The 11,928-nt window shown below is 48.5% G+C and overlaps 1 protein-coding gene across 1 annotated transcript; it reads left to right on the top strand.

Moving 5' to 3' along the window:
* Positions 1 to 2,297: 2,297 nt before the first annotated feature.
* On the top strand, positions 2,298 to 3,299 carry XCR1 (X-C motif chemokine receptor 1). The gene has a single exon (XM_007470242.1). It carries the CDS (start codon positions 2,298 to 2,300, stop codon positions 3,297 to 3,299), a length of 1,002 nt encoding a protein of 333 aa, XP_007470304.1.
* The last annotated feature ends 8,629 nt before the right edge of the window (positions 3,300 to 11,928 follow it).

Raw genomic sequence — 11,928 nt, 5'->3', positions numbered from 1 at the left:
AAAAATTTCTTTTTCAGACAACCAGCTTTGGCTTTGTACGATATGAAGGGTGCTTACAAACCCCCTGTTCCAAAATATCTCCACTTCCAACTTGTCACACTACAGGAAATCCCAGATATTTGTATCATTTCTGATTTCATTCTAAACTGTAAGCTTCTTGTAGGTAGAGTCTATTATGTTCATACTATATAATCCAGCATCTATCATAGCGCCTGGCATATGTCATTGGTCATTAAGGGCTGTTGTATTGAGTCAGATAAGCTCTTCCTTAAAATGTAAGTACCCAATTTCTAAATGTCAAAAAAGTAAGACCATAAGACATAATCAAAAGCAGAATGGGTTGACCAGACTAAGTAAAGTGCTCTTAAAAATCCATAAGAAAAACAGTGTTGTCCCAAGTAGAAAAATGAATAAAATCCATGAACACTAAAAATAAGAAACAGAAGTGGACAGTAAAGCATATGTATGCCTCTCTAGATATCAAAGGAATACAAAACAAAACAACCATATTAATATTTTCAACTATCTTCACTTTTGTGTTTAGAGACACAAGTTGATTTAACTACCTAAAGTAGGATACGTTTTGCACCCTCACCGCTATCTTCCCTCCTGTCCCAAACCAGGAAGTGGGAAATTATTTCTCCAGTTCTCCTTCTCAGAGTACAAGGTCATAAAGCCTGGGTTCCAGTCTTGGCCCTCCTTGCTGCTTCCTGGCTTTATAACATTGAGAAGGTCATTTTACCAGTCTGAACCTGTCTCCTCTTCTATCAAATGGAAATGGTCATGCCTTAAGAGAGAGCGTTGCAGGATTAAGGGAGCAGTTGAGTATAATGTGTTAGCACAGTGCCTGACACATAGTGGATGATGAGAGTTCTCTTATCTGTTTCAGGCAGCTGCTTCATCCAAGTCTCCCATCCTTCTCTGAGGCCCTGCAGCTTCATTTGCCCCTCTCTCTGTGAAATTTCCAGCTCTTCAGTCACTTCTCTTTCGTCTCCTTGGCCTTCTAGTCTCACTATTTCTTTTTATTTTTAATATATTTATTTATTTATATTTTATTTTTGGCTGCATTGGGTCTTCGCTGCTGCACGCAGGCTTTCTCTAGTTGTGGTGCGCGGGCTTCTTGTTGCGGTGGCTTCTCTTGTTGTGGAGCACAGACTCTAGGCATGCGGGCTTCAGTAGTTGTGGTGCGTGAGCTCACTAATTATGGCTCACGAGCTCTAGAGCACAGGCTCATCAGTAGTGTGGCGCACGGGCTTAGTTGCTCTGTGGCCTGTGGGATCTTCCCGGACCAGGGCTACGAACCTGTGTCCCCTGCACTGGCAGGCGGATTCTTAACCACTGCACCACCAGGGAAGTCCTAGTCTCACTATTATTTCTAAAATCTCACTAGCACAGAGGATTAAATCAATTTGACCCTATGTTTTCTTAGCTACTCCCCTCCTATTGGACACTTAGGTTATTTCCACTTGCTTGTAAGATATTCTGTAGACCAGACTCCCAGATGATGAAGCTTTCTGCTCTGAGAGTTAATCCTCTGTGTTAGTGGGGATTTGGTTTCCCAGATTCTCAACATTCACTGAAGTCTTGAGATTATTTCACAATTGAATTTACGTGAGGGAGATGTTTGCTCCTTTTGTGTCCTCTCTTTTTGGACCAGTTCCTGGAGACAGCAAGTTTCCTGAAACAATCCTGCCATCAGGGTTTGTACACTTTACGGGAGGAAGAAAAGGAAGGAGCAGAGGAAGAAAGAAAGGAAGGGAGGGACAGAGGGAGAGGAGAAGGAAAGGCAAGTGGGCGTAGTAAATTCTTAGTAGATATTTGTTGAATAAATGAAGGAATGACTCTGAGATCATTAGTTCTGTTTTGTAGATGAGGACCCAAGGTTCAGAAAGGTTAAAAAGCTTGCCCAGGAACGTGATATTGGGCCCCACATTTGATCTCAGGTCTTTGAATCCAGTTCCACTGTCTTTCTCCTACACCTACTGGGACACTGGTCTAGCTTAGTGTTACTCAAATGACAGTCTTCTAGAAGGGAAGGGGCTCATGACATATTGTAAGTTAACGTGTCACTTTCTTCAAGAAAGTCTTGCTGAGAAAAAATGCTAACCAAACTGAACAGCATGCTTAGTGACTTCACGTTTTGGCAAAAGTCCCTAATTTCCTTATAAATAGTTCGCCGACCAGTAGCTGGACCATGGACCACACTTTTTTTGTATCCTGGGTCCTATTGCTCTCTAGCCTAACCACATGGCTTTGAACTCCATGTCTGTATCACTTCAGATGCTCTCAGCGTCTAGATGGAGCCCTCGGACATCCCGGAGACCACCACCCCTTTTGAGTATGATCCTCAGAGCTTTCTGTGTGAGAAGAAGACCTTTGTCTTTGCCACCTTCAGCACCACCATCCTGTACTGCCTGGTGTTCTTCCTCAGCATGGTGGGCAACAGCCTGGTGTTGTGGGTCCTGGTGAAGTATGAGAGCCTGGAGTCCCTCACCAACGTCTTCATCCTCAACTTGTGTCTCTCAGACCTGGTGTTCTCCTGCTTGTTGCCCGTGTGGATCTTGGGGTACCACTGGGGCTGGTTGCTGGGAGACTTCTTTTGCAAGCTCCTCAACATGGTCTTCTCCATCAGCCTCTACAGCAGCATCTCCTTCCTGACCATCATGACCGTCCATCGCTACCTGTCCGTGGTGAGTCCCATCTCATCCCTGCGTGTCCACAGCCTCCAGTGCCGCGTGCTGGTGACCATAGCTGTGTGGGTAGCCAGCATCCTGTCCTCCATCCCCGATGCCATCTTCCACAAGGTGTTCCCTTCGGGCTGTGATTATTCAGAACTCGAGTGGTTCCTAGCCTCAGTCTACCAGCACAACATCATCTTCCTTCTCTCCTTGGGGATTATCCTGTTCTGCTACGTGGAGATTCTCAGGACCCTGTTCCGCTCAAGGTCCAAACGGCGCCACCGGACAGTTAGGCTCATCTTCACCATTGTGGCGGCGTACTTCCTCAGCTGGGCTCCCTACAACCTGATCCTGTTTCTGCAGACACTGTTGAAACTTGGCGTCATTCAGAGCTGCGAGGTCAGCCAGCAGCTGGATTATGCCCTGCTCATCTGCCGCAACGTTGCCTTCTCCCACTGCTGCTTCAACCCGGTGCTCTATGTCTTTGTCGGGGTCAAGTTCCGCAGACACCTCAAAAGTCTGCTCCGGCACTTCTGGCTCTGCCGGCAACAGGCACCTGGCCTTCCCCCGTCACCTCACCCCCCAGGTGCCTTCACCTATGAGGGCACCTCCTTCTATTGAGAGGGAGTTTGGTGGAGCAGGTGGCGGTAGACAGAGCAGCCGGAGGAGGTGGAGCTGAAGGAGAAGCAGGGCAGGAAGGAGCATAGAAGGCACAGCTCTGGGACACGCTACCACTGCAGCGACGGGGGTAAAAGAAGTACATTAAGTCAAGGGGTCCTATATGCCCCCTCTTCTGCGGAAAATTTCCCCATCTGGAAATTTTATATTGCCATCCAGAAAATCGTTTCTTAGATTTTGAGAAAATCTTTTAGCATTTATTCTTTCATTCACACATGGATTTCTTATCCTTGCTTAGTTCAAAAGGCTCTAAAATACGAAAGCATGCCCTGAAAGGAGCATCCCTCAAGACTTTATGAGGGTCTGAAATTCAACTGTGCAGATGTAGGCTGCTGGCAAGACGGTCTCTCCCCTCCCTGACTGTAGGGCTGTCCCAGCTGATTTTGGAGGGGGTTGGCTCTGGATGACTGCTGCATGGGGCTGTCTGCAGAACAAAAGTAATCACATCCTCAAATAAGCATAGTCAGAAGGAAACCTGGATTCTAAAAACCCACAGCTGGACTCGAGACGTGTTCTGTATCATAGTTCCAGTTTCTAGCACGTGAACTGGCACTTGCATATTTAGTCTATAAATCTTAAGAATGAATGCAGTAGGGCTTCCCTGGTGGCGCAGTGGTTGAGAGTCTGCCTGCCGATTCAGGGGACACGGGTTCGTGCCCCGGACCGGGAAGATCCCACATGCCGCGGAGCGGCTGGGCCCGTGAGCCATGGCCGCTGAGCCTGCGCGGCGTCTGGAGCCTGTGCTCCGCAACGGGAGAGGCCACAACAGTGAGAGGCCCGGGTACCGCCAAAAAAAAAAAAGAATGAATGCAGTAAGTGCCATCTTCTGCCGGCATTTATTTGGAGGATATAAAAATGAATGAGATGCAGATGCTACCCTCCAGGTGCCAAGAGTCCAGCTCTGAAGGCCCAGATAACTAAACAGCCACCTTGATAAAGGCATCCAGAGTTGAAGATTCCTCCAGCATCTCCTCCTCTCCAGCTGCGTATTGAGCTGACATTTCCGATTCATCATGTTCCACCTAAAATGTTCTCCCCGTCCTGGCTGATGGTCCCAGCTTCCCCCCAAAACCAAGTTATCTTTGAGCCCTGCATTTCCTTCCCCTCCACTCCCACTGCCAAGTCCTGTTGATGTTACCTTCCCAGTGTCTCTCACATGCCTGTGGCCTCGTCCCCAAACCGCCTCACTTCCTCTGCACCTTCCTGCTGCTCATCTCTTTCCCCACCAAGCGTCCTCTGCATTGACATCAGGGTGCTTCAAAACCCTCAGTGGCTCCACGTTACATGCAAATAAAGCCCAAACACCCGTAGGCTTTATTTGCATGTAAATAAAGGCCCCTACAGTCTGGCGCCAACTAACATTTCCATTCTTTCTAATTTTATTCCAACGTAAGCCCCCACCCCCCCAAGCAGCCTGGGATCCAGCCACAAAAGGCCACGGGTCCTTTCCCAGATACCCTTTTCCCAGTCTCCTCTGGGCCTTTGTCATGCTGGGCCTTCTACTCCCTAACCTACAAGCCCCAGCTAAAATGCCAGCTCCTTCAGGAAGGTGTCCACAATCTGTAAAGCAGAAGAGCAGTCTCTGGGTTGCCACAGCACTCCGCTTGTTCTCTCTAAAGTAGTATTTGGCACTCTCCAACATGTCGTAGTTACACCCATGGATGTCTTATCTCCCTGCCCCATCACACTGCAAACTGCCAGAGGGCAGGAACCTGGTCTTGCACCCTGCCAAGCAGTGGACCCTGGTGTTCTATCACTGTGTACTGAGTGGGAGAAAAGAATGATAGCTGTCCTTATTCTTACAATTTATGCTCTTTGTAAGAGCCATGCTCATGTGACATATTCTACCTTGTTTGCCCAGGCTGCTGCTTTATAAATATTAACCTTTCTTTGCTAGTCTCCACTCAGAGCACGTTGCTTATCTCTCTCTGTGGCATTGGGTAAACTTGCCCTTGCTTTTTAGTTAGTGGTACACATGCCTGTCTCTTACACTGTCCCAGAGCTTCACATCCAAGGACATAGATAAAAACCACCCTCTGAGCTTCCCCATACCCCACAGACCTGGTCTCAATCTGTGAACCTCATTCAGCTCTGGAGAGGGGCCTTTGGAAAAGCTCCCCATGTGATTCTGACAAGCACCCCAGTTAGGAACATTTGGCTGCAACTCCTTGAAAATGGGAATTCCAGAGTCTTCCATAGTCCCTTGAGCAGGACTTGGCACTCAGCAGGCACTCAATACATGCTTGTTGAATAAAGTAGCTACTAATATAGCCCTCACCTGGAGCCTAGAGAGCTTGTAAAGCAGTTCCCCTTCGCTTCCAGCTGCAACTGATCAATGATCTATTTGCCCCTGGGCAGCCAGCCTTGAAGGAGTTTGAGCTGACTGGGGAAGAGTGAGCGTCTAGTTTAAAGAATTAGGCCTGTAGCCCCTCTTGGAGAGGGCTGGGTAGTGCACCCGTGAAGGGATAAAACTCCCGTGGACTTACAGCCGGTTGGTGGGGCCACCACTCACCACGGAAGAAAGGAACAGCAAAAGGAAAGACAGTTATGGGGTCAGAGCTAAGCCTATGAGCTTCTAGTCAGGCTAATCATTCTGCACTCCTTCAAATTGATATTATTACAATTTTATTCAACTTTTGTTCAGAGGGCGGGCTGAGCCCAGGGATCAGAAGAGCTGAGGACTCCACTGACACACCCACTTCGCCAAGCCAAAGCAGGTTTTGAGCCCACTCTTCTTAGAAGGCAGGTTTGGGGAGCTTGTATCACTACAGAGCTTGCATGTCCTCACTCCACCGTCTTCTCGCCCCATCCCATTCCTTCACATCCCAAGATGCTTACCTAAGTATTCTTTTCAACACATATAGCTGTATCTCTGGGAGCACTTCATCAGTACAATCACATTTGTCTCTTTGCATTTCTAGTGATGTTTTGGCATCCCTAGTAGACTAGCTCCCAGGGTAATCTTTTTAATCCAGAGTCTTCTCCTAATCTAGCTCCTTGGGAATCCAAGGGAAGAGGCACAGAGAAGGAGAGGTATGAATGGAAAGATGGAGGGGCATCCATGCTACCAGAAAGGGAACCTGGGCAGGACTGCTGAAGGAAGCAACCCACAAGCTGCACCCCAGTGACCACACTCCACATTTGTTGACCACACTCTTCATGGGCCACAACCTCCTGCTTTCCCCTCCCCCGACCCACTGAAACCACTGCCCAACCTCAACTGGACCATTGTGGGCCTATCCCTCCTACTTCAGTCAAAAAAAGGTGCCCTGGACCCAGTGCTGCAGACGTCCTACCACTCCTGGAGCATAAAAAATCCACAGCAGCTCTGAGGGAAGATCCTCTACACAGCATTTCCACCTCCACACTCTCGGACAAAATCAGCAAGAGGGAAACCTTGCTGATCTCTAAATAGGAACATGCCTGCAAGCCTGGGGCAGCCCCAGACCTCAGATGACCCAAGCCAGAGTGGAAGTTCCTTGAGGGCACAAACCTCATGTTGCATGTCTAGAACCTCCCTCAGTGCTCAGCAATGTTTGTGGTTGGTTGAGCAAGTGGATAGCAGACCATCTTTTTGACTCTTTTCTACTTCTGTTTCTTCTTCTCACACTTGCTTATGTCTTTGGTCAACACCAGGCACCACCCCAATGGGCTTCCCATGATCTCTTCTCTTGGGCCCACCAGCCCAGACAGTGCCTTGGTTTGTTGAACTCACGGCTTTCATTTATGAAACCTGCCTGTGATGGGACAAATATGAATTATTCTTAAAATCATCTCATACAAACAGAAAACATCACTGTATTATATATGCAAATAAAATATTAGCATGTACTGACTTACCTCAGACTGGTTATGTTCCCCTCATTTCTACCCAAGATCATTATTTAGGATTCTCAAAAGTTCTCTGCTTATGAAGGATCTGGGTTAAGATCTTGGGTGAAAAGAGTGATACAGAAGGAGGACTGGAGATAAAGTATCAGACAAGCCCTGTGTGGGTCAGGATGGTAGGAAATTGGCTCCATTCAGGCCCTAGGTGAAATTGTCCAGGAGGCCAAGTCTGTCTTGAGAGCTCCTACCCTCAGCTTTCTGTCCCTACCTCTCCCGTGGTCTGGCACCCATGTTTTCTGCCTTCAAGTCCAAGGTTTTTTCTGTCTCATGACCCATGGTGCCTGAACAAGTACCTTCCAAAGATCAACCCTCCAGCCAGAAGGAATGATACCACTTCCTGCTGGGAATTTCAGGCATCCTGAAAACTTGGTAGGATATATTTGGCAGGTTTGCAGGGGATTTTTGGTAAGGGAAAGAAAGTTATCCTAAATCCTCACCAAGTTATTCCGAGTACAGAGCTCCCCTCTCCACCTTGGGGTCAGCCCAGATTTTGGGTGTGGGGTTGTTGCAGTCCCCCCACATCCCACACCCCTAGCTCCTCCGCAAAAGAGTGTGGCTAGAAGGACCAAAGGAAGACAAAGGTGGCCTGGCTCCTTGACTTTATCGTTTCAGAAAAATCAGCCTTGGGAACTTCCCTGGTGGCACAGTGGTTAAGACTCCACGCTCCCAGAGCTGGGGGACCGGCTTCGATCCCTGGCCAGGGAAGTGGATCCCACATGCATGCCACAACTAAGAGTTTGCATGCTGCAACTAAGGAGCCCTTGATCCGCAACTAAGGAGCCCACCTGCCACAACTAGGACCTGGCACAACCAGATAAATAAGTTAATTTTTTTTAAAAACTTACTAAAAAAAGAAAATCAGCTTTGAGCATCACCCACAGTTAGAGAGAAGACACGGGCAACAGATGGCACGTGGAATTGGGTGGTTGCAGGGAGTAGAGATGAGGGTGGGGGTGAGGGAGGGATATGCAGACCTCCAGGAGGTCCCTGGCTACTTTTGTAGAGGGCCTGTTCCGGACCCTGTGCCAAGGCTATGGGAGGGCCACGTTGAGGGGAGTGAGACCACAAAGCCCCACTCTCAAGTTGGCCAGCCTCTGGCCACTCCTGTGTGGGGAAAGATTTCCATAGGATTACTTTTGTCCCAGGGAATCTTGGCCCTTTTTCCAGGTGACCTGGATGAACCCTCTTGACTGAGAGAGAATGACCTGGCTTGATTGTCCACACAACTGGGAACGGACACCTTAAATGTGTCATTAAAATTATTCCAAGGCACCTTGCAGTGAACTGGGAGTCTGGGGAAGGAAGTACCCACCTGTGTCTGTTCCCTTGGCAGGGGAACTCAGTTTTAGGGGGACTGCATTTCAGGAGGAATGATTTCCCTTTGCTATCTCCTTCCCCCTCTTCCCTTTTCCTTTCATTGTTTCCATCCCAACAGGAAGGATGGAAATCACTTCTCCCCAGCCCCCACAAATTGACTATTCCATTCATCTAACTCACTGCCTTCTCTACACCTAACTCAGAAAAGATGGCTAATGAGATGCCGTAGCCTAAATCTATTTCCTTTCCTGAATTATTCTACCAGATAACTCCCCTCTTTGTGCATTTGTAATGCTTGGGCCATGGCTCCTGACTGGACACCAACAGCAAAGGCCTGTGAGGTGGAAGGGTGTTTTGGAGCCCAGTCATAGGCTGAAGTACTCCAGGTACTGTTCCTCTCCTCTCTTATGACCATTCATTACTAATGAGTGCATTTTGTTCCGTTGAGTGCAGCCTCAGAGTGCTTCACAACTTATAAATAGAAAATGCAACTTAGAAATTGGGCGGAGAGTAGGGAGAAGTTAGGAGTGGTAGTTCATTCATTAACACATAGTTTTTGAGCAGTGATTTTAAGCAGGTCCCTGTGTTAAGTAGCAAGGGGGATGAAAAGATAGACCATTAGGCCCAGCAATATATAATGCTTTTTATTTAGCCTGATATATTAAAACATTATTATTTCAACATGGAATCAATATAAAAATGTTAATGAGCTATTTTACATTCTTTTGGAACTCAGGTGTATTTTGCACTTACAGCACATGTACAATTCAACTCAAACTAGTCACATTTCAAGTTCTCAAAAGCCACACGTGGACAGCACTGCTTTCAGGATCCCAGACATAGTGGGCAAACATGCTCCCAGGGATTGCAAGGGTTAATTTAAAGCCTGCTGCCGCCGTGGAACCAGTGGGCGTTGTGAGCGTCAGCTCTGCGGCGCATGCCGGGAGTTGTAGTCCGCACTCTGTCCGTGGGGTCCTATGGGAGTTGTAGACAGAGGCCCTGTGGAGCATGCTGGAAGTTGTAGTCTGCGCCAGCCTGCGGAGGGGTCTGCGTATCATGGCCGCCTACGCCGCGCTCTCGTACTCTTCCGCTTGGCAGCAGAAAGTTTCGGTTCTGTCCCACCGTGGACCCACGAGCGCGTAAGTGCTGCGGGTGGCCGTCCGGACTCATGGGGCACCTCTAGTTGCTGTCGTCTCCAGAGCGGAGAACTTTCTTCCAGGCGCGGCTTGTCACCTGTTGCCCTTACCGCCTCCGCCTTTGTGCCGGGTGTTCCACAGACTCCCCCGGAGCCCTTGCCCAATGCCCTTGCCCTTGCCCAGCGGGCCTAGGAAGCACCTAGGGCCGGTGAATCTGACCCTGGAACCCAGGCTGCCTCTGGTAATCAGTTAGGAAGACAGACAGCCCCCCTCCCCCTTCCGCCCAAACACCAGTTCCAAGACACCCGACGGCCAAGGATCCCACATGTGTGGTCTCAGATCAAGTCTTGGAGTCTTTAAGCACAGGAGGGACAGGTCCCCGAGTTTCTGTTTGCATTGTCCAAGAAGCCGATAACCTGAAGAGGCGTATTTCCTGGCTCAGCTGGGCCGGGACAGCCCAGACCTTAACTTTGCAAAACTCCAAGACTTAACTTTGCCCGGGTCTCTCCCCTCTCGTAAGGGGACGGTTTGTTCATCCTGGGCCATCCCCAGGCCATGGCCCATTCTCTTTACCCACTGTCTCTTGTGATCTGGTGCAGGGTTTCGAGATGGCCCCCCAGGTGATTGTTCCTGAAACACCTGTGGATTTTTGGATTGTGGTGTGGCTGCACCGGACTTCGGCTAGGGTCCGTGGTATGAAGAACCTAGGCAGGAGGGTGTAAGGGGAGGGCTGAATTTTACTTTTCCTCAGAAAAGCATGTGTGGTTGACACCTTAACCACGTGGCTCCCAGATAGTGCACTTGTGTCATCTGATGCCCCTTGTCACTCTTCACAGTTCCATCCGCTGCCCCCGTCCAGAGCAAAATAGAGCGCTCTTTGAAACTACCGGTGGTGGCCACAGCCTCTCTGCCCCTCTGCCTGTCTTACCACAGCAGTTTCCTTTCCCAACAGAGAAATGGGTCAGGGGCTCTTTGAGGGCAGAGGATCAGGCGTTAATCTGCTCACTGCTCTCCTGCCACTTCCAGCCTTGTGGTGCTCTGTAGCAAGCTTAACTCCCCTGCCATCTGCCTAATGCGGGCTGCTGGGTATTGTAGCTGGGGAAGAGCTGTCACGCTGAGGTTCTGCTTTCAGTGGCTCCCACCCCTCTGAAGTGGGCCCATGTTGAGTAGGTTCCACTCGACCCTACCTCCCATGAGAGCTACTGTTCACAAATTATTGAATGCCCTGTACCAGTTATGAGCCATTATTATTAATCACTCTGGAAATCAGACTTAATTGTCTCAGTGATGGGACGGGGCCTGCTTTGATTAAAAGAATGTGAAAAGGCTTTAGGAAAAAGATTTTCTGTTTCTGTTAAAAGTTCTCTGCGTAATGCTTCATTTAGTTTTTAGTTTGGGAAAACAAACATACAGAATCATTGAAAGAATTGTATAGAGAACATATACCCACCTGTTAGAGTCTACAGTTAATATTTTACTCCAGTTATTTTTGTGTTGCTTTAGAGTCGATCCTCTAGCTACTCTTTGGATGGTCTTTGCTCCTTGTGACTGGTTTTGGGACACCAGCATGGGTTCAGGAGCCACGCTTTTAACCTGGTCCTTCTGGGATGGGATGGCCCCCACAGATGTTTGTGACAAGAGGAACCACCCAAAACAGCACAAGATCAGAGCAGTTGGTAACTTTGTCCCATGTTGGTCACTGACGCTGTGGGCTGCTGCCTCTAGAACATAAAACAGGCACTCAAGAATGGCAGTCCCCTTCTTCCCTGTAGGGGAGAGGCTTGGCTAATGGGTAACCAGCATTTTCTGGTGATTCCAAGGACAGCTTTGGTGACTCAAAACCAAAGTGTCTTTAAACCTGAGGCAGAGGAAGCATGTTGTCTAGCTGTGGTGTCATGGTGAAAATCACCGATAGGAACTCAAAGTCTGGAGCCACATTCACTAGCCAGCCCAGGCAGCAGAGCAGGTAAGATTCATTAACCAGAGTCCGCCTGTGAGCAGAGGTGATTCGAGTTTGGCCTTGTGAACATCTCTTCACCAAGTGGATGGATGTCATTGTGTTGCTCAAAAGATAAACAATATTTCCTATTTGTGATCTCAATGCCAGAGTTTTTTAAAGCTTTTGATTGGTTTAATAGCCTCTGTTTGAACACCTAACTCAGTCAGTAGGCTGGGTTTTGAACTGTTTCCATGGGTCTCTGTTTATCATGCTGTTTTTAGACGTGTTACTA

Source organism: Lipotes vexillifer, unplaced genomic scaffold (assembly GCF_000442215.2).
Source record: "Lipotes vexillifer unplaced genomic scaffold, Lipotes_vexillifer_v1.1 scaffold942, whole genome shotgun sequence".
Lineage (NCBI taxonomy): Eukaryota > Metazoa > Chordata > Mammalia > Artiodactyla > Lipotidae > Lipotes > Lipotes vexillifer.
Note: the sequence above shows the minus strand (reverse complement) of the source record. Positions and strands in the feature narration are given on the sequence as shown.